Source organism: Coregonus clupeaformis, unplaced genomic scaffold, assembly GCF_020615455.1.
Source record: "Coregonus clupeaformis isolate EN_2021a unplaced genomic scaffold, ASM2061545v1 scaf0547, whole genome shotgun sequence".
Classification (NCBI taxonomy): domain Eukaryota; kingdom Metazoa; phylum Chordata; class Actinopteri; order Salmoniformes; family Salmonidae; genus Coregonus; species Coregonus clupeaformis.
Genome location: NW_025534002.1, coordinates 145883 through 169127, shown reverse-complemented (window position 1 = coordinate 169127; position 23245 = coordinate 145883). Strand labels below are relative to the sequence as shown.

The window sequence follows — 23245 nt, the reverse complement described above, 5'->3', positions numbered from 1 at the left end:
TTGGGAGCCACTCCTCTGGCCTTCTCCCTGAGATTATCTCTCTCAGACAGGCATGATCTCAAGAGTAATAAAAGCCAAAGCCCAAAGTCTGGAGCTCCTCAACAGAGCTCATCCTGATCATATCACGCTCTAAGCCCTGTGTGTTTAAATGGAAGGTTGGGGCTGATGCCTAGAAACCAATTTTACCTCTGTCGGGCCTCTGATTTGCTGTCCCCCCCCAGCCTGTGTGATTTCACCACCAACCACTGTCACAACATAACTTATCAAGAAGATACATCTAAACACTGCATCTATATGGTTTTTGGGCCTCTCACCACAACCACTGGCCAGACCTTCTACAGTAGACCATATACTGTACAGTAGTTAATAAGATAGGGCAGGTTAACCTAGTCCTGGACTAAAAAGCTATTTCAATTGATATTCTCCATTGAGTTACCGAGGGAGATAAGAGTCTCCAGCTTCAGAGATTTTTGCAGTTCGTTCCAATCATTAGCAGCAGAGAACTGGAAGGAATGGCGGCCAAAGGAGGTGTTGGCTTTGGGGATGACCAGTGAGATATACCTGCTGGAGCGCATACTACGGGTGGGTGTTGCTATGGTGACCAATGAGCTAAAATAAGGCGGGGATTTGCCTAGCAGAGATTAATAGATGACCTGGAGCCAGTGGGATTGGCAACGAATATGTAGTGAGGGCCAGCCAACGAGAGTGTACAGGTCACAATGGTTGGTATTATATGGGGCTTTGGTGACAAAACGGATGGCACTGTGATAGACTACATCCAATTTGCTGAGTAGAGTGTTGGAGGCTATTTTGTAAATGACATCGCCGAAGTCAAGGATCAGTAGGATAGTCAGTTTTACGAGGGCATGTTTGGCAGCATGAGTGAAGGAGGCTTTGTTGCGAAATAGGAAGCCGATTCTAGATTTAATTGGGACTGCACTGCATGTAAACGGAGTGTGCACTTATGCAAGGTGCTTTGTGAATTTGCATGTTAATGTGTTTAGCAGATGGATTAAGAAGAGATGTACTCCCAAATGGCACCCTATTCCCTATGTAGTGCACTACTTTTGATCAGAGCCCTATGTGCCTTGGTTAAAAGTAGTGCACTACATAGGGAATAGGGTGCCATCTGGGACACATACATAGTCGTTCATTCCAATTTGCACGCTGTATCTTTAGGGGATTTGATATGCTCACGATAGCAAATCGACAAACATGTTTGTTTGTTAATGCTTGTATTTAAAATTTCAGCAGCAATTTCCTTGGGAGTCCCTTAAGCAAGCCACAATGTCCCCTGTGGTCTCTCTACTGTGTGTGTGTGTGCGTGCGCACGTGCGTGTGTGTGTGTGTTGTCGTTCTAGGTTGACTGGGTCCAACAGCAGCTAGTGAAGCAGAGAGTAAAGAGATTCATCAAAAGCGACACCAGAAGCCCTGACCCCAACTTTGTCCACTTCAACGACCCCAAATGGTCCAACATGTGGTATATTGTAAGTACACTACATATCGACCATCTATCCTCACTGGAGTTTGTATTTCAGACATATATGTAGTAGTATTTGAAATCTTTGTGTAGAACACAGACCATCCCTGTATGGTTGACCTGGGATTTGATCTCATGTTAACATCATCACACCCGTTGTTAGTGTGATGTCCGTGCTCTAACCTTCAGTAGGGTGAGGGCGAAACTCTAAAGTTCATCAGGTCTCAGGGGAGATGACATCACTGCAGGATGGGCTAGCCATTACACTGCCCGGCTAACATCTTCACATCTGCTTCAACCTTAAGCGTTATGAAGCCTCAGAAACACAACACTACTGTGAGTGGTAATAATTCTCCCAATGACCATTTGAATGAACCTACAAGGAATAAATAAATGGTTGAAATGAAAACCGGTGTCATGTTCATTAGGCGATGGAAAACTTTTATCGGGTTAAAAGTAGTGCACTATCTAGGGAATAGGGTTCCATTTGGGACGGGCCCTAAAGAGTGTTCTCACTTCCCCTCGACACCATTGATCCCCCTGTTTAAGGTGCACCACTATTCTATGATTAATTTTTTTGTCACCACACGAGTCTAATACAAACTGCCTTGAGCTAATGCATCTGTGCGGCTTCGGTCCGGTCGTCTTTTAGTAATTAAACGAGGTTGGCGATAAGAGCTTTGGGTAGGAACTCAAGTGTGAAATTGTCCCGAGCCTGCAGTTCTGTTGTCTACTCGGGAGAAGTGTCCAAACTTCTCAGGGCTCAGGGTAAATCTGGGGTTAGGATGGATTAGATGCTATAGAGGCGATGAATGTGGGTAAAATGATTCACTACCTGAATGTGCACTACATGGCAGGAATGTAACCATAGGCTATGCTGGGGATGGGCCTCCACTTTGGCATTCTATGGGAGAAGACATTTTTAAACAGACAGATGGCCTATAACGGTCTCTCTCCCACAGCGCTTACATTCTATGTCTCTTACGGTTTATCCTAGAGTCTGTTGGCGTGAGTGTTTAAACTGCATACTAAAAATAGGAGTCAAGGGGCAGAATCCTAATGCTCTTTAAGAAACGTGGGCTGGGTAAATGTAGGGGATGTGCTGGGTTGTGATACTGGGTTTGGATCCAGACCTGGGTTGTGATACTGGGTTTGGATCCAGACCTGGGTTGTGATACTGGGTTTGGATCCAGACCTGGGTTGTGATACTGGGTTTGGATCCAGACCTGGGTTGTGATACTGGGTTTGGATCCAGACCTGGGTTGTGACTCTAGGTTTGGATCCAGACCTGGGTTGTGATACTGGGTTTGGATCCAGACCTGAGTTGTGATTCTGGGTTTGGATCCAGACCTGGGTTGTGATACTGGGTTTGGATCCAGACCTGGGTTGTGATTCTGGGTTTGGATCCAGACCTGGGTTGTGATACTGGGTTTGGATCCAGACCTGGGTTGTAATACTGGGTTTGGATCCAGACCTGGTTCTCTCAAATACTTTGAGTGTTTGATAGATTAAGCCTGCCTGGAATGCCAGATGGGCGGGTTTACACTTTTAGGACTATTCTGTTCCATTGTGCCAGACAAGCTAAATCAAGCGCTGCTGAAGTATTTGAAAGAAAACACATTATGTGAACCAAGGTCTGTTGGAGGGGATTGGGTGATATAAGATATAGAGAGACGATAACGGATGGAGAATTTATACTCAGGGTCATGTTTATCTCACATCACCCTAATGCTGGGTGAGTTCAGAAGGGCACACCTTAACAAAATGTTTTGCAACAGAAAATGAAAATCAGTGTTCCTATTGGACAATATCCAGTAGTACCTCCCAGATTAATTTTGTTTTAAAACCTTTTCTACCTACTGAACACGACCCTAGCATCCTGTCAGACGGTGCTGATCCTGTGTTTCACTCATCTGAGGGGAAGAAGACATGCTCTTCAATGTCCTCACATTCAAATTAGGAGGTGGGATGCAAAGATGAAAAATGACAAACTCAAGGACAACCAAGCCATTGCTGTTGAATAAAGATGACTTATTTTACATTTTTAAGGTTGTCAGTGACACATCAGTTGACATGACAGATATGAGTACTGATTAACATGACAATGACTGTGTCACATTCTGGGTCGCATCTATTGACGACATTGTTTTACACCCTAGTCTGACCCCAGTCTGACTACTTCCCTATTTCCTATTAACATTGTATGTGTCCTCTGTGGTCCTCCTCCTCAGCACTGTACGGACAAGAATAACCGCTGTCGGTCAGAGATGAACATTCTGGCAGCGTGGCAGAGAGGCTACACGGGCAAGAATGTGGTGGTCACCATCCTGGACGACGGCATTGAGAAGAACCACCCTGACCTGGCACAGAACTATGTAAGTATACTATTGGGTTCTCTTCACATAGTCAACAGTTTAGTATTTGGTCCCATATTCCTAGCACGCAATGACTACATCAAGCTTGTGACTCTGCAAACTCGTTGGATGCATTTGCAGTTTGTTTTGATTTTGTTTTGGGTTATGTTTTGCCCAATGGTAACTGAATGGTGAATGATGTTCATGTATTGAAAGGGCGAAATATCACGTACAGTAAAGTGTTTATTCATTTCGATATGATATCGCTATCAAATGAAAAAATGCAACTGATATCAGTGTCCATCCCTAACGGATATTAATGGAGAATTTTACTGAATATAACACAGATAATAACATAACGTCCACCACCACCACCTTAGTTGCTGGAAAGGACAATGTGAACAGAAAATACCCGGGCCAGACTAGTTTGGTTTGACTCGGCACGATAGTGTGAAAAGGGTACATCCACAAAAACAAGACACCCACCCTGCTAGTATTTGTTGAGGCCATAACAGCACGCCACTTTTGTCGGACAAATTTCATTTCTGTGCCTGACACCTTGGATTACGTCTCTAAGTTATGGCCGGTGTTGGTTCCAATCTATCACTGGTACTCTAATAGCGCACGAGATGAGATATGACTGAAATGTGCAAAAACCATGGCAATATATTTCATTTTCTGTGTTCTGCCTAGTAGTGAGCTGCTTTGTTTTCTCTCTCTTTCTCTCTCTCTGTTGCTCTCATCACTTTCTCTCTCTTCACGTTCTTTCTCTGTCTTCACGTTCTCTCTCTTGAATGGAATGAGGAAGAGTGTCAGGTGTTGAATATTCACCCCTCCACCCCCTATCTCCTTCTCCTCTCCTTCTGCCTTTTTCTCTCTTTCTCGTCCCCCCCTCTCTCTCTCTCTCTCTCCAGGACCAGCTGGCGAGTTATGATGTCAACGGGAATGACCATGATCCAACTCCTCGCTATGACTCCAGCAACGAGAACAAGTGAGAGCAATCATCCCTCAATCCCCCATTCTATCCCTCTATCCTTCATTTATTCCCTCCATCTCTCCATCCTACTTGTCAGAGGGTGATGTGTACGCGGCGAGTGAAGTCAGACGCAGGACACAGAGAATCAGGTAGACTACTTTACTGAACGTAACGCACAAAACAAACGTCTCCAACACTGGAGGGAAAAACACCATATGTGTAATATGGAGAAATAGCTAGGCCGAACATCAACTAGACATACAACAATAACACACAAATAGCAAACGTGAGACAAGGGAAATTATAGGCTAAACAATCAAACATAATAGACAACAGGTGTACTACTCCAGACAAAACAAGACAAACACCGAAACATCGATCGGCGGTAGCTAGTACTCCGGGGACGACGAACGCCGAAGCCTGCCCGAGCAAGGAGGAGGAGCAGCCTCGGCAGAATCCGTGACAGTACCCCCCCCCCTTGACGCGCGGCTCCAGCCGTGCGCTGACCCCGGCCTCGGGGACGGCCAGGAGGACGCGGAGCAGGGCGAGTTGGATGACTCCGGTGGAACTCCGTCAAGAGGGAGGGATCTAAGATGTCCCTCCTAGGCACCCAGCACCGTTCCTCCGTACCGTACCCCTCCCACTCCACGAGATCCTGCAGACCCCCCCTCCGACGTCTCGAATCCACGATGGACCGGACTGAGTACGCCGGAGCCCCCTCGATGTCCAGTGGGGGCGGAGGAGCCTCTCGTATCTCATTCTCCTGGAGTGGACCAGCTACCACCGGCCTGAGGAGAGACACATGGAACGAGGGGTTAATGCGGTAATCATTGGGCAGTTGTAACCTGTAGCATACCTCGTTCAATCTCCTCAGGACTTTAAATGGCCCCACAAACCGCCGACCCAGCTTCCGGCAGGGCAGGCGAAGGGGCAGGTTTCGAGTCGAGAGCCAGACTCGATCTCCAGGTGCATAAACTGGACCCTCACTGCGGTGGCGATCGGCGCTCGCCTTATGCCTACGAATAGCCCGCTGCAGATGGACAGGCGCAGCGTTCCATGTTTCCTCCGAGCGCCGAAACCATTCATCCACTGCAGGAGCCTCGATCTGGCTCTGATGCCAGGGTGCCAGAACCGGCTGATACCCCAACACACACTGAAAAGGAGTCAGATTAGTGGAGGAGTGGCGAAGTGAGTTCTGGGCAATCTCTGCCCAGAGGATATACCCCGACCACTCCTCCTGCCGGTCCTGGCAATAGGACCTCAGAAACCTACCCACATCCTGGTTTACTCTCTCCACCTGCCCATTACTCTCAGGGTGGAAACCCGAGGTAAGGCTAATCGAGACCCCCAAGCGTTCCATAAAAACGCCCTCCAGACTCTACATTTTACATTTACATTTTAGTCATTTAGCAGACGCTCTTATCCAGAGCGACTTATAGTTAGTGAATACATTTTTTTTTAATACTGGCCCCCCGTGGGAATCGAACCCACAACCCTGGCATTGCAAATGCCATGCTCTATCAACTGAGCTACATCCCCGCCGGCCATTCCCTCCCCTACCCTGGACGACTTGTGCGCCGCCCATGAGTCTCCCGGTCACGGCCGGCTGCGACAGAGCCTGGATTCGAACCAGGATCTCTAGTGGCACAGTTAGCACTGCGATGCAGTGCCTTAGACCACTGCGCCACTCAGGAGACGAACTGAGGTGAACTGGGGACCCCGATCAGACACTATATCCTCAGGTACCCCGTAGTGCCGGAAGACGTGTGTAAACAGGGCCTCAGCAGTTTGTAGGGCAGTAGGGAGACCCGGCATGGGAATGAGACGGCAGGCCTTAGAAAACCGATCCACAACGACCAAAATTGTGGTATTCCCCTGGGAGGGGGGAAGGTCCGTGACAAAGTCCACCGATAGATGAGACCACGGCCGTTGTGGAACGGGTAGGGGTTGTAACTTCCCCCTGGGCAGGTGTCTAGGTGCCTTACACTGGGCGCACACCGAGTAGGAGGAGACATAAACCCTCACGTCCTTAGCCAAGGTTGGCCACCAGTACTTCTCACTAAGGCAGTGCACTGTCCGGCCAATACCAGGATGACCAGAGGAGGGTGACGTGTGAGCCCAATAAATCAGTCGATCACGGATCTCGAGCAGCACGTACTTCCGCCCCTCCGGACACTCTGGAGGAGTAGGGTCGGTACGTAACGCCCGCTCGATCTCCGCATCGACCTCCCACACCACCGGTGCCACCAGACAAGATTCCGGAAGTATGGGAGCGGGCTCAATGGACCTCTCCTCTGTGTCATATCGCCGGGACAGGACATCTGCCTTAACGTTCTGTGACCCTGGTATGTACGTGAGCTTAAAGACAAACCGGGCCAGAAACATGGCCCACCTAGCCTGACGAGGGTTCAGTCTCCTAGCTGCCCGGATGTACTCCAGGTTACGATGGTCAGTCAGAATGAGAAAAGGGTGTTTAGCCCCCTCAAGCCAATGCCTCCACACCTTTAGGGCCTGAACCACCGCTAGCAGCTCCCTGTCCCCCACGTCATAATTACGTTCCGCCGGGCTGAGCTTCTTAGAATAAAAGGCACAGGGACGGAGTTTAGGAGGCGTGCCCGAGCGTTGAGACAGTACAGCCCCAATCCCCGCCTCTGACGCGTCCACCTCCACTTGGAACGCCAAAGAGGGGTCCGTATGTGCCAGCACCGGAACCGAGGTGAACAGGTCCTTCAGATGTCTAAATGCCCTGTCCGCCTCAGCTGACCACTGCAAACGCACCGGGCCCCCCTTTAGCAGGGAGGTGATGGGAGCTGCTACCTGTCCAAAACCCCGGATAAACCTCCGGTAGTAATTGGCAAAACCCCAAAACCGCTGCACTTCCTTAACCGTGGTAGGAGTCTGCCAATTACGCACTGCTGAAACGCGGTCAATCTCCATCTCCACCCCTGACGCGGACAACCGATGTCCCAGGAAGGAGATGGACTCCTGGAAAAACAGGCATTTCTCCGCCTTCACATACAAGTCATGCTCCAACAGCCTACCCAACACCCAACGCACCAGGGCCACATGCTCGGCTCGTGTAGCAGAGTATATTAGAATGTCGTCAATATACACCACTACACCCTATCCATGCAAATCCCGGAAAATCTCGTCCACAAATGATTGGAAGACTGAAGGAGCATTCATTAACCCGTATGGCATGACGAGATACTCATAGTGACCCGAGGTGGTACTAAATGCTGTTTTCCATTCATCTCCTTCCCTAATGCGCACCAGGTTGTAAGCGCTCCTGAGATCCAATTTTGTGAAGAAGCGCGCTCCGTGTAATGACTCCGTCATACTCGCAATCAGAGGGAGAGGATAACTGTATTTAATGGTAATCTGATTGAGACTACGGTAATCAATACAAGGGCGCAGACCTCCATCTTTCTTCTTCACAAAAAAGAAACTCGAGGACGCAGGAGAAGTGGAGGGCCGTATGTATCCCTGTCCCAGAGATTCGGCGATGTATGTCTCCATAGCCGCCGTCTCCTCTTGAGACAGAGGATATACATGACTACGCGGAAGTGCAGCGCCTGCCTGGAGGTCTATCGCACAATCCCCCTGTCTATGAGGTGGTAATTGAGTCGCCCTCTTCTTACTGAAGACGAGTGCCAAATCATTATACTCAGGAGGAATGTGCAGTGCGGGCATTTGGTTCGGACTTTCCACCGTTGTCGCCCCTACGGAAACACCTATACACTGCCCGACACACTGATCAGACCACTCCCTGAGAGCCCTCTGTTGCCACGAAATGTTGGGGTCATGAGAAGTTAACCAAGGAAGCCCCAACACCACGGGAAACGCAGGAGAGTCGATCAAATACAATTGTATAATTTCCTCATGACCCCCCTGCGTCTTCATCTTAAGTGGCGCCGTGACCTCCCTAATCAATCCCGACCCCAAAGGGCGGCTATCTAGGGCATGGATAGGGAAGGGCACATCAACTGGTATGAGGGGAATCCCTAACCTATAACAGAAATTACGATCAATAAAATTCCCAGCTGCGCCTGAATCGACTAGCGCCTTATGCTGGGAGTGAGAAGAAACCTGGGGAAACACAACTTGGATACACAAGTGGACAACAGAGAGCTCTGGGTGAGTTGGGCGCGTACTCACCTGGAATGACTCATCAGTGCGTGACCTGCTGCCTCGATCCCTAGGAGACCCTCCCCAGCACCGAACCGCAGTGTGTCCTCTACGGCCACAGTTGGTGCAGGGGACGGCCTCTCTCCGGGTCTCTCTCCTCCTCTCTCTAGCACCAGCACCTCCGAGCTCCATAGGGCTCGGCTCGGAGGTGCTGGGGGATGGAATGGACGGCCCCAGCTCCGGACGTCCGCGGGTAGCCAGCAGGGTATCCAGACGGATCGACATGTCCACCAACTGGTCGAAGCTTAAGTTGGTGTCCCTGCAGGCCAACTCTCGGCGAACGTCCTCTCGTAGGCTGCACCTATAGTGGTCGATGAGGGCCCTCTCATTCCATCCCGCATTGGCCGCCAGAGTCCGGAAATCCAGTGCGAATTCCTGCACGCTCCTCTTCCCCTGTCTGAGGTGGAACAGACGCTCCCCCACCGCTTTCCCCTCTGGGGGATGATCGAAAACCGCCCTGAAGCGGCGGGATAACTCCGCATAACTGACGGTGGCGGCGTCTATTCCCCTCCATTCGGCATTGGCCCACTCCAAGGCCTTGCCGGACAGACAGGAGATGAGGGCGGACACGCTCTCGTATCCCGAGGGCGCCGGGTGAATGGTTGCCAGGTAGAGCTCTACTTGGAGCAGGAATCCCTGACACCCGGCCGCGGTGCCATCATAAGCCCTCGGGAGCGAGAGCCGAATCCCACTGGACTCCGGAGATGGAACGATGGGTCTGGCCGATGGTGGTGGTATTGTTAGAGGAGGTGTGGGCAAACCTCCTCTCTCCCATCGGCTCAAAGTGTCCATTACATCCTGCATGGCGGTGCCGAGTCTCTGGATCATGGCGTCTTGGCTGCTTACGCGCTCCTCCAATGACCCCGTCGGTACCGCTGATCCTGCTGACTCCATGGTAGGTGTGTTATTCTGTCAGAGGGTGATGTGTACGCGGCGAGTGAAGTCAGACGCAGGACACAGAGAATCAGGTAGACTACTTTACTGAACGTAACGCACAAAACAAACGTCTCCAACACTGGAGGGAAAAACACCATATGCGTAATATGGAGAAATAGCTAGGCCGAACATCAACTAGACATACAACAATAACACACAAATAGCAAACGTGAGACAAGGGAAATTATAGGCTAAACAATCAAACATAATAGACAACAGGTGTACTACTCCAGACAAAACAAGACAAACACCGAAACATCGATCGGCGGTAGCTAGTACTCCGGGGACGACGAACGCCGAAGCCTGCCCGAGCAAGGAGGAGGAGCAGCCTCGGCAGAATCCGTGACACTACTACGTCATCACTTTATCCCTCCTCCATCCATCCATCATCCATCCATCCATCCATCCATCCTTCTATTCCTCATTTATTTATTTCCCCTCTATCCATCGTCCCTCTATTCCCCCTTCCCCTCCCCTCATCCATCCATCCTTCCTTCCATTCACTCTTTCCATCCACCCATCCATTACTTGCACCTCTTTCTATTCCCTGTTCCCCATCACCATGTACCTCCATTCCCCCCATCTTTCCATTCCTACATATTTCCTTCCATCTATCCCAATGTTTCTTTACTGTGTACCTTTATCCATCTTTCCATCTCTCCATCTTTCCCTCCCTCCATCAACCCATCCCTTGGGGTATTGACAGGAGGGTCCATGCCACACTTCTATGTCCCTAACGTTACCCACACCACTCTTCTGATGTAACCTAAATGACTCATGCACTGTTTTAATGTACATCATTATTAATATGGTCCTTTAATGAAACACTTTGGCTTTCATCTCTGGTGGATGTGGCTGGGTGTTCAAATGCTGCTCTCTCTCTTTCTCTCTCTCTCTCTCTCTCTCTCTCTCTCTCTCTCTCTCTCTCTCTCTCTCTCTCTCTCTCTCTCTCTCTCTCTCTCTCTCTCTCTTCCTCTGAGGTCTACAGGCTGGCTAATGAATATAAAGAGGACACAAAGACAAGTTTGAAATGTGACAGGAAAATATGACGGCTTTGAAATGTGTCCCCCAGCCGCAGTCCGACACTCTTTTATTTGACATTGAACCTGCTGTTGTTCTTATCATACTTGTCCCACTGGAACGCCCCAAATCCCATTGGTGACTTTGTTAAAAAGATTTGAGCAACTTGTTATGACTTGTTTTTTTACATACTTTTTTCTATTATACTTATTCAGTTTGAGAGCTATACTTATTCAGTTAGACAAACGTCTCATCTCTGATGAGAAACTGACTCCAGTCCAGACAGACTAGTCACTCATCATATCCTGTTGTGTATTCAGTTGCTATCATCGTGTTTCTTATTGCCGCACTGAAGGCATTTCTCTCACTTCACACACAAACTTCAAAAAGCAATCCAATTCCATTCAATCTCTCATCTGGAGTCTTGTTGACAAGCAAACAAACCCAAAAGGTCTCTATTAATTTTCTCCTTCTCTTAATCTCTCTCTCTCTCTCTCTCTCTCTCTCTCTCTCTCTCTCTCTCTCTTCGCTCTCCTTCTCTTAATCTCTCTCTCTCTCTCTCTCTCTCTCTCTCTCTCTCTCTCTCTCTCTCTCTCTCTCTCTCTCTCGCTCTCCTTCTCTTAATCTCTCTCTCTCTCTCTCTCTCTCTCTCTCTCTCTCTCTCTCTCTCTCTCTCTCTCTCTCTCTCTCTCTCTCTCTCCTCGCTCTCCTTCTCTTAATCTCTCTCTCTCTCTCTCTCTCTCTCTCCCTCTATCTCTCTCTCTCTGTGTAATGTAATTCACCCCTGGCTGTAGAGGGAGACATAATTGGGATCAGGGGGAGAGGAAAAAAAATATTAAAGAGAAAGCCCTTCATGTCGTTTCTCTGTCACCCAGCCTTGGTGAGATGAGTTCACTGGATGCACCTGGACTGGGGTGGGATTAGTGTGTGTGTGTGTTCTGTGCGTTGGTATTCAGGCCCTCTCTCCTCTTACACTCTGTTCATTACTGCGTGGCCTAACAGGAGGCGATGTGACACCATGTTTTGTATTCCACCACTCCTTGTAGTTCTCCTCTCTCTTTTTGTTTCTCTCACTCACCCTCTCACTAATTCCACCTTTCACTTGAAGGCTGAAATTCTCCCTTTACAGTTAGATCTCTGTATTCAATACGATAACGTCTTTGTCACTTCCTTACTTAAAACTTCACAACATTTTCTCATCTCATCTTTTCTCTTCTCCATCTTTTTTCATCTCAATATTTTATCATCTCATTTCTCTTTAAAACATTTATTTGGTGAGTCTAGTTTATTTCTGTGAAGAGGTGAAGTGCTTATTTCTTTAATGTTTTTCCCACCATGTTTTACATGTCTCTCGCTGGTGAAACATGTCATTATCCAGTAGTCGTCGGTCCCTTGGGTCTGTAGGCTCCTATCAGGTGTCTTAACATGCTGTGATAAAGAGCAGAGGGAAGGAGGGAGGGAGGGAGGGAGGGAGGGAGGGAGGGAGGGAGGGAGGGAGGGAGGGAGGGAGGGAGAGTGTCAGGTGTTGAATATTCACCCCCTGTTGAGCCTGTGAAGAGAGGATAACCTTTACTTCATTCCAGAGGTAGACTGATCACTTCTATTTGTGTGATATGTAAATGAAGAATTGGAGTGGGAGATGAAATGCTTAGCCTTCAACTCTTTTCAGTCCTTTACTAGTCCTTATGTTTAGTGACGGTATTACCTTGGACAGCCTAGAAGGGGACGGACCCTTCTGAGCCTGGTTCCTATCTACACTATTAGAAAAAAGGGTTCCAAAAGGGTTCTTCGGATGTTCCCATAGAATAACCCTTTTTGGTTCCAGGTAGAACTCTCAGTAGAAAGGGTTTAACATGAAACCCAAAAGGGCTCTACCTGGAACCAAAAAGGGTTATTCAAAGGGTTCTCCTATGGGGTTTTAGGTTTTAGGTTTTAGATAGCACCTTTTTTTCAAAAAGTGTAGTAAAGTTTCTTCCTTCTAGGGAGTTTTTCCCCTGTGCTTCTGCATTTGATTGTTATTTGGGGTCTAGGCAGGGTTACTGTAAAAGCCCTTTGTGACAACTGCTGACGTGAAAATGGCTTTATAAATATGATTGATTGATTTGATTGGAGCCATTTTAGTTAAGGTACATGTGCCAGCACTACGATAAGATAACAGTAATTTGCATTGGTATGAGTTTCTGCATGACAGCATTCCATCATGTAGTTCTCCTGGGCTAATCCTAGCCATACTGATGAAAAATCTTCCTTTTCTTGTTCCATCTCTCCTCACCCTCTCTCCTCTACTTCTCTCCTCTCGCTCCCCCTCTCCTTTTTTTCTCTCCAGACATGGGACGCGGTGTGCCGGTGAAGTTGCAGCTGTGGCCAATAACTCCCACTGCATTGTGGGAATTGCGTACAACGCACACATTGGAGGTAGAGTATCCTCTCCTCTCCTCTCCTGTCCTGTCTTGTCCACTCCTCTCCTCTCCTCTCAGACAGAATTATTCTGCATGTGTGCACCAGATTAACCTTGATTTGTCCTGCTCTGTGTAAAAAGTGTGTGTGAGTTGTGTAGTAAGACTGTTTCTCTAGCTCGCAGCGCTAAGCTGTGGACATTCATGCAGCTCGCAGCGCTAAGCTGTGGACATTCATGCGTTCACAAGGCATTAATCCCGGCGCGGTTTCTGTGATGTCAAAAGTCGAGGGTTTTTAATCAAACGACGGAATCTCACATCCCCGCCCACTTTTTTGTCTTCTCTGCAGCTGTGCTGAAAGCGCAGGCATTTCTATCTCCCTCTCTCTTTCTTCTCTCACCCCCTTGATCCCTCTCTCTTTTTTTTTTCTCTCTCTCTCTCTCTCTCTCTCTCTCTCTCTCTCTCTCTCTCTCTCTCTCTCTCTCTCTCTCTCTCTCTCTCTCTCTCTCGTTTCTCTTTATACCTCTTTCCCCTCTCTCTCTGCTGCAGATGACAACTGAGGGCTAAGTAAAGGGGGAGTAATCAGGGTAGTGATGAAGTCCAGGTGTGTCTAATAATGGGGCGCAGGGGTGCGTATTGATGGTTGACAGGTGTGCGAAATGATGGTTGCCAGGACCGGTAGTTAGTAGACGGCGACGTCGAGCGCCGGAGCAGGGGAGCGAGAGTAGACATGACACAAACAGTTATTGATGCATGGGCTAGCCTGCCATGCCATATAGTGATGGATATAACCCTTTTAGCTTTTACAGTTAGGCTAAACTATATTTTATTTATCCTACACTCATCCATCTTACTCAGTAGAACTGTTGGTTTGCCCTCCGCCGACCCTTCCCCTTTTCATGAATCCCTCCTCTCTGATTTTCCTCATCTGCTTCAAGTCAGTGTATTTGTACTTGCTCTCTCTCTCTCTCTCTCTATCGCTCTCTATCGCTCTCTATCGCTCTCTATCGCTCTCTAGCTCTCTCTCTCTCTCTCTCTCTCTCTCTCTCTCTCTCTCTCTCTCTCTCTCTCTCTCTCTCTATCGCTCTCTCTCTCTCTCTCTCTCTCTCTCTCTCTCTCTCTCTCTCTCTCTCTCTCTCTCTCTCTCTCTCTCTCTCTGTCTCTCTCTCTCTCTCTCTCTCTCTCTCTCTCTCTCTGTGTCTCTCTCTCTCTCTCTCTCTCTCTCTCTCTCTCTCAATTCAATTTCAATTTCAATTCAAGGGCTTTATTGGCATGGGAAACGTGTGTTAACATTGCCAAAGCAAGTGAAGTAGATAGTAAACAAAAGTGAAATAAACAATAAATATTAACAGTAAACATTACACTCAGAAGTTTCAAAAGAATAAAGACATTTCAAATGTCATATTATGTATATATACAGTGTTGTAACAATGTGCAAATAGTTAAAGTACAAATGGGAAAATAAATAAACATAAATATGGGTTTTATTTACAATGGTGTTTGTTCTTCACTGGTTGCCCTTTTCTTGTGGCAACAGGTCACAAATCTTGCAGCTGTGATGGCACACTGTGGTTTTTCACCCAGTAGATAAGGGAGTTTATCAAAATTGGGTTTGTTTTCTAATTCTTTGTGGATCGCTGTAATCTGAGGGAAATATGTGTCTCTAATATGGTCATACATTTGGCAGGAGGTTAGGAAGTGCAGCTCAGTTTCCACCTCATTTTGTGGGCAGTGTGCACATAGCCTCTCTCTCTCTGTCTCTCTCTCTCTCTCTCTCTCTCTCTCTCTCTCTCTCTCTCTCTCTCTCTCTCTCTCTCTCTCTCTCTCTCTCTCTCTCTCTCTCTCTCTCTCTCTCTCTCTCTCTCTCTCTCTCTATCTATCGCTCTCTAGCTCTCTCTCTCTCTCTCTCTATCGCTCTCTCTCTCTCTCTCTCTCTCTCTCTCTCTCTCTCTCTCTCTCTCTCTCTCTCTCTCTCTCTCTCTCTCTCTCTCTCTCTCTCTCTCTCTCTCTCTCTCTCTCTCTCTCTCTCTCTCTCTCTCTCTCTATCGCTCTCTCTCTCTCTCTCTCTCTCTCTCTCTCTCTCTCTCTCTCTCTCTATCGCTCTCTAGCTCTCTCTCTCAATCGCTCTCTAGCTCTCTCTCTCTCTCTCTCTCTCTCTCTCTCTCTCTCTCTCTCTCTCTCTCTCTCTCTATCGCCTCTCTCTCTCTCTCTCTCTCTCTCTCTCTAGCTCTCTCTCTCTCTCTCTCGCTCTCTCTATCGCTCTCTCTCTCTCTCTCTCTCTATCGCTCTCTTTCTCTCTCTCTCTCTCTAGCTCTCTCTCTCTCTTTCTCTCTCTCTAGTGCTCTCTCTCTCTCTCTCTCTCTCTCTCTCTCTCTATCGCTCTCTAGCTCTCTCTAATGCATGCATTATTTGGTGTTTTACATTGTACACAGAGGATATTTTTGCAGAATTCTGTATGCAGTCTCAATTTGGTGTTTGTCCCATTTTGTGAATTCTTGGTTGGTGAGCGGACCCCAGACCTCACAACCATAAAGGGCAATGGGTTCTATAACTGATTCAAGTCTTTTTAGCCAGATCCTAATTGGTATGTCGAATTTTATGTTCCTTTTCATGCCTTGTCTCTCAGATTGTTCACAGCTTTGTGGAAGTTACCTGTGGTGCTGATGTTTAGGCCGAGGTATGTATAGTTTTTTGTGTGCTCTAGGGCAACGGTATCTAGATGGAATTTGTATATGTGGTCATGGCAACTGGACCTTTTTTGGAACACCATTATTTTTGTCTTACTGAGATTTACTTTCAGGGCCCAGGTCTGACAGAATCTGTACAGAAGATCTAGTTGCTGCTGTAGGCCCTCCTTGGTTGGGGACAGAAGCACCAGATCATCAGCAAACAGTAGACATTTGACTTCAGATTCCAGTACTGAGGCCAGGTGCTGCAGACTGTTCTAGTGCCCTCGCCAATTCGTTGATATATATGTTGAAGAGGGTGGGGCTTAAGCTGCATCCCTGTCTCACCCCACGGCCCTGTGGAAAGAAATGTGTGTTTTTGCCCATTTGTTTGTGTACATGGATTTTATAATGTCGTATGTTTCTCCCCCAACACCACTTTCCATCAATTTGTATAGCAGACACTCATGCCAAATTCAGTCAAAAGTGTTTTGGAAATCAACAAAGCATGAGAAGACTTTGCCTTTGTTTTGGTTTGTTTGTTTGTCAATTAGGGTGTGCAGGGTGAATATGTTGTCTGTGGTACGGTAATTTGGTAAAAAGCCAATTTGACATTTGCTCAGTACATTGTTTTTGCTGAGAAAATGTATGAGTCTGCTGTTAATGATAATGCAGAGGATTTCCCCAAGGTTGCTGTTAACGCATATCCCACAGTAGTTATTGGGGTCAAATTTGTCTCCACTTTTGTGGATTGGGGTGATCAGTCCTTGGTTCCAAATATTGGGGAAGATGCCAGAGCTGAGGATGATGTTAAAGAGTTTAAGTATAGCCAATTGGAATTTGTGGTCTGTATATTTTATCATTTCATTTAGGATACCATCAACCCCACAGGCCTTTTTGGGTTGGAGGGTTTGTATTTTGTCCTGTAGTTCATTCAATGTAATTGGAGAATCCAGTGGGTTCTGGTAGTCTTTAATAGTTGATTCTAAGATTTGTATTTGATCATGTATATGTTTTTGCTGTTTGTTCTTTGTTATTGAGCCAAAAAGATTGGAGAAGTAGTTTATCCATACATCTCCGTTTTGGATAGATAACTCTTTGTGTTGTTGTTTGTTTGGAGTTTTCCAATTTTCCCAGAAGTGGTTCGATTCTATGGATTCTTCAATTACATTGAGCTGATTTCTGACGTGCTGTTCCTTCTTTTTCCGTAGTGTATTTCTGTATTGTTTTAGTGATTCACCATAGTGAAGGCGTAGGCTCAGGTTTTCTGGGTCTCTATGGTTTTGGTTGGATAGGTTTCTCAATTTCTTTCTTAGGTTTTAGCATTCTTCATTAAACCATTTGTCATTGCTGTAAATTTTCTTAGGTTGTCTGCTTGACATTTTTAGATTTGAAAGGGAAGCTGAGAGGTCAAATATTCTGTTTAGGTTTTCTACTGCAAAGTTTACACCTTCACTATTACAGTGAAACATTTTGTCAAGGAAATTGTCTAGAAGGGATTGAATTTGTTGTTGCCTAATTGTTTTTTGGTAGATACACATGAGGACATTGTTCTCTGTTGAGATAATTTCCTTATTAATTTCTAGCCAGATGTAAAATGTTCCTGTTTTGACTAATTTAATAGAGTGGGTTAGGTCTGCTCTATACCAAATTAGCATACCCCCTGAGTTTCTTCCCTGTTTCACACCTGGTAGTTTGGTGGATGGGACTACCAGCTCTCTGTAACCAGTGGGTCCTTCTCCTTTATGCCATGTTTCTTGTAGGATGACAATGTCTGTATTTCCAATTTATTTGATGAAGTCTGGATTCCTGCTCTTTAAGCCAAAGGCAGATGACCTCAGACCTTGTATATTCCAGGATAAGATAGTAAAAGCTTTGTGTTCCATAGTGTCTAGTGTTGTTTTTGTGTGGTTTAGGCCCAGACCATCACAGTAGGTGTGAGCAGAGCATGTTGAGCATCTCTCTCTCTCTTGCTCTTTCTGTCTCTCTCTCTCTCCCCCTTCCTCTCTCTCCTCTCTTCTGTATGGTGAGTCTGTAACCCCCCCCCCCAGGGAACGACAGGCGAGGGCATAACAAACCAATACAAACACCATAACAACCCCCCCCCACCTGCTTTGTTCCCCTTTCACAACCAACCCTCCTCAAGGCACAACTTCAATTATATATCCGTCTGTCAGTCCAAAATAAAAAAGTGACTTATACAAGAGACCATAATTGATTACCTACCGTGGCTGTGAGAGCTAGGCTATTTTGATTTAGTAGAATCAGGTGTGTTGGTTGTTTGTGTGTGTGTCTGTCTGTCGGGGGTTTGGGGTGAGCGAAGAGGGTCGGGTGGGGGGGGTTGTTTGTGTGTCTGTCTGTCTGTCGGGGGTTTGGGGTGAGCGAAGAGGGTCGGGTGGGGGGGGTTGTTTGTGTTGGTTTGTTACGCCCTCTCCTATCATTCCCCCGCTAACACAGAAATGTCACTTTCTATAATGGGAAAGACACTTGACACACAGGTGTGTGTATCTGATGGATTGTGAGATATGGGCGTTGAGAGCCTATTCCAAAAAAGAATAATCCTCCACAAGCGTAAAGAAAGATGCTCTTGTCAAATAGTCATTTCTAGATCCAGCACACATTTCCTTTCTCTTCCTCTCCTGCCAAATACGGAACTAGAACTCTGGCATGGCAACCGTCGTCAGAGGAATGCAGGCAGTATTCTAACGGAGTATGAAACAATCCCTCGCATTAAAAAACTCCTGGAATTCCTGGTTGTATCCTTGTGAGCATCTTAGCTGTCTTCATGCACCATAGAAACCGACACACACACACACACACACACACACACACAGTCTTGTATAACTAACACACAATTCAGTACCATTCAAAATCCTATTTTCCCTAACCTTAACCCCAAAACCTAACCTTAACCCTAACCCTAGCTCCTAACCCTAAACCTAATTCTAACATTAACCCTAAACCCCCTAGAAATAGCATTTGACCTTGTGGGGACTAACAAAATGTCCCCAGTTGGTCAAATTTTAGACTTCTGAACCCCACAAGTATAGTTAAACACATACGCACACACACACACACACACACACACACACACACACACACACACACACACACACAAAAGCACTATCACAAAGGCAGAACTGTTGGTTCAATACTGCCAGATGTTTGTTTTTGGCCTTACAGAAAAAACACGATTTCACATGTGAAAACGTGTTTTTGGAACACTTCACATCCGATCACATGATAAATTAATGTGGTTTTACCGTAAGGGTGTTGCTGCATGTACTTTCTATTAGATACATTAATGTCACTCTGTATTCCAGTTTAATTGCTCGTTAGCACATTGGTGTTCTTAACAGCTGTTACCAGGAATAGAAGGGAATGTCTTGGGCACCTGCGGGCCTCTAAATAACTAAAATAAAATTCATTGGAACAGATTTATATAGTAATTAGTTTGACGCTCAGAACTTCCTCAATAACTTTTCACTCTCTCTCTCTCTCTCTCTCTCTCTCTCTCTCTCTCTCTCTCTCTCTCTCTCTCTCTCTCTCTCTCTCTCTCTCTCTCTCTCTCTCTCTCTCTCTCTCTCTCTCTCTCCCCTTTGGGAAAATACTGTTCATTTTGAAATGAGGAGCGGGGTGGATGGAGGAGTGAACTCAATGGAGGGGTGGAGTAGAGATGGAGGGATGGAGGAAGGGAGGGGAAAGGGGGAGAGAGAGTATTGCGGGTGCAGAGGGGGCAGAGGGTACACCAAGTAGAGATCTGTCCCTGTAACCCAAACACACACTCATGCATATGTGCGCACACACACACAGTCTTTTTCACACACCCTCTCGCCAGCTGTGTTGTGTATATATATGTGTTTAGAGTGTTGGAAGATAAAGCAGAAGACACAAACCAAACAAAAGAGTGAAACTGTGTCTTTGTGCCTCATTAAAGGGAATAAATGTGTTGGCATACTGTAGTTTCACATTGGTTACACTTCTCTCCGAGTGCTCAGCGGTCGCCTAGCTGGAAACAAAGGCTTCTGATTATAATGATGCCACCTTAATTATAATGATGCTACCAGAGTGTGATCTTAATTCTGACCTCAAACCCTTTGGCCCTGTTTCTAGAAAGCGCCATCGTTCGTTGTTTCGTTAGTTTGTTAGTTCATTTTATTTTTTATTTTTTTGGTTAGTTGGTTGGTTGGTTGGTTCCTTCCTTCCTTCCTTCCTCCCTCCCTTCCTTGGTGTAATCACTGACCTGACTAATCGTTATCAAAGCTATGCGAAACTATCCTTGCTCTCAACTATCCAACATGTGGATTTTGTGGGGACCCAAGGTAGACTAGCTGTTGCTGAAGCAGAACACACAAACAAAACAAATATTCAGACTATATCTTTTAACAGGCAAGTCACCTTTGAACGCAAACATCTGCTAAATGACGATCTATTTGTTATTGTAAAACACTTTGTGACAATTTTTTTTAAAGGTGCCTTATAAATGCATTTGATTGGTTGATTGATTGATTAATTGGTCGATTGATTTAGTGATTGATTGATTGGTTGATTGATTTATTGATATTGGTTGTGTATCTGTGAGCAGGTATCCGTATGCTGGATGGTGATGTGACAGATGTAGTAGAGGCTAAGTCCCTTGGGATCAGACCGGACTACATAGACATCTACAGCGCCAGCTGGGGACCTGACGACGATGGAAAGACTGTTGACGGACCAGGGCCTCTGGCCAAACAAGCCTTCGAGATGGGCATTAAAAAGGTAAATGATGGTCATGATAATGATGGTCTGATAACCACGTTTCCATACACAGTTTTGATGCGAGTAAAGTCATATCATATAAAAAAAAAATGGTTTTACGACAGCTGTGATGGAAACTGGAAGTTTCTGTACAATTTTATAAATGCCGACAGATAATTTGTTCGTTCGACATGGTGGGATCTTTTTGTGCAGGTAAAATTCATTTTGCGAGAAATGGTGGTGGAAACGCTTTAATGCGCAAATATTGATATACTATAATAACCATCATATCGAAGTAAACTTGGGAGTCACGCGATGATATGGTGTGTGGTCCTCCCACTACGACTCGGGAAACCATGTAGTTTATTAGGCTACAGATGAAATAAGTTATGATTAACTTCACAGGGTGGTGATGAGCTTGATGCTTCTTTCCAATAAATATCGAGGGTCTTATTCTGGTGACATGATGATCGATGCTTGACTGCCGTTTGACAAATTAAAATATTCTCGCTCTTATCCATAATCTTATCATGTAGACTAGCCTACCCGCACTGTATCTGGGAGCTGTTGGCTAGAGCGCACGTGCCAAAACGAAAGTAGGCACATTTGCAAAACTATCCGTAGAGTTGAAAATGCAATGGAAACACATTGAACTTTCGATTTTTATCGGGTACCTGAAAACATAAGATAAAAGTAAATGTTGCGCGCACTACCTTATCACGCACCGATTTTTTGTGGAAACACGCCACTGGTGGGAAAATGCGCATATTTTCTTTATGTGGACCTAGCTAATGGCACCCTGTTTATTGCCCAATGTAGTGCACTACTTCGATGACACCCCGTTCCCTGGCCCATATAGTGCACTACTGTTGACCCCCTTTGACCCATATAGTGCACTACTTTTGACCAAGCGTTCGATCAAATGAAACCCAATTGTAGTGCACTACTTTCTTACAGGAGTGTTTCAATGACACGCTCCATTCCCATGTAGTGCACTACTCCTGACCAGAGGAACTTTTGACCAGAAAACGTAACGAATATCAGCCTTTGAGTTACTTGATTTGCCCAAAATAACTTTTGAAATCAGTCTACATACAGTGGGGGAAAAAAGTATTTAGTCAGCCACCAATTGTGCAAGTTCTCCCACTTAAAAATATGAGAGAGGCCTGTAATTTTCATCATAGGTACACGTCAACTATGACAGACAAAATGAGAAAAAAAATCCAGAAAATCACATTGTAGGATCTTTAATGAATGTATTTGCAAATTATGGTGGAAAATAAGTATTTGGTCAATAACAAAAGTTTCTCAATACTTTGTTATATACCCTTTGTTGGCAATGACACAGGTCAAACGTTTTCTGTAAGTCTTCACAAGGTTTTCACACACTGTTGCTGGTATTTTGGCCCATTCCTCCATGCAGATCTCCTCTAGAGCAGTGATGTTTTGGGGCTGTCGCTGGGCAACACGGACTTTCAACTCCCTCCAAAGATTTTCTATGGGGTTGAGATCTGGAGACTGGCTAGGCCACTCCAGGACCTTGAAATGCTTCTTACGAAGCCACTCCTTCATTGCCCGGGCGGTGTGTTTGGGATCATTGTCATGCTGAAAGACCCAGCCACGTTTCATCTTCAATGCCCTTGCTGATGGAAGGAGGTTTTCACTCAAAATCTCACGATACATGGCGCCATTCATTCTTTCCTTTACACGGATCAGTCGTCCTGGTCCCTTTGCAGAAAAACAGCCCCAAAGCATGATGTTTCCACCCCCATGCTTCACAGTAGGTATGGTGTTCTTTGGATGCAACTCAGCATTCTTTGTCCTCCAAACACGACGAGTTGAGTTTTTACCAAAAAGTTCTATTTTGGTTTCATATGACCATATGACATTCTCCCAATCCTCTTCTGGATCATCCAAATGCACTCTAGCAAACTTCAGACGGGCCTGGACATGTACTGGCTTAAGCAGGGGGACACGTCTGGCACTGCAGGATTTGAGTCCCTGGCGGCGTAGTGTGTTGCTGATGGTAGGCTTTGTTACTTTGGTCCCAGCTCTCTGCAGGTTATTCACTAGGTCCCCCTGTGTGGTTCTGGGATTTTTGCTCACCGTTCTTGTGATCATTTTGACCCCACAGGGTGAGATCTTGCGTGGAGCCCCAGATCGAGGGAGATTATCAGTGGTCTTGTATGTCTTCCATTTCCTAATAATTGCTCCCACAGTTGATTTCTTCAAACCAAGCTGCTTACCTATTGCAGATTCAGTCTTCCCAGCCTGGTGCAGGTCTACAATTTTGTTTCTGGTGTCCTTTGACAGCTCTTTGGTCTTGGCCATAGTGGAGTTTGGAGTGTGACTGTTTGAGGTTGTGGACAGGTGTCTTTTATACTGATAACAAGTTCAAACAGGTGCCATTAATACAGGTAACGAGTGGAGGACAGAGGAGCCTCTTGAAGAAGAAGTTACAGGTCTGTGAGAGCCAGAAATCTTGCTTGTTT

At 46.2% G+C, this 23245-nt stretch overlaps 1 protein-coding gene across 2 annotated transcripts in view; it reads left to right on the top strand.

The window, feature by feature from the left end:
• The window catches only part of pcsk6 (proprotein convertase subtilisin/kexin type 6), a 107344-nt gene that overhangs the window by 9661 nt on the left and 74438 nt on the right, over positions 1–23245 (top strand). For both annotated transcript variants that reach the window (XM_045215898.1, XM_045215899.1), the window contains exons 3-7: positions 1362–1487; positions 3712–3855; positions 4749–4825; positions 13281–13369; positions 20602–20774. In XM_045215898.1, the coding sequence (XP_045071833.1) occupies positions 1362–1487; positions 3712–3855; positions 4749–4825; positions 13281–13369; positions 20602–20774 (609 nt within the window). The remainder of the gene's footprint in view (positions 1–1361; positions 1488–3711; positions 3856–4748; positions 4826–13280; positions 13370–20601; positions 20775–23245) is intronic.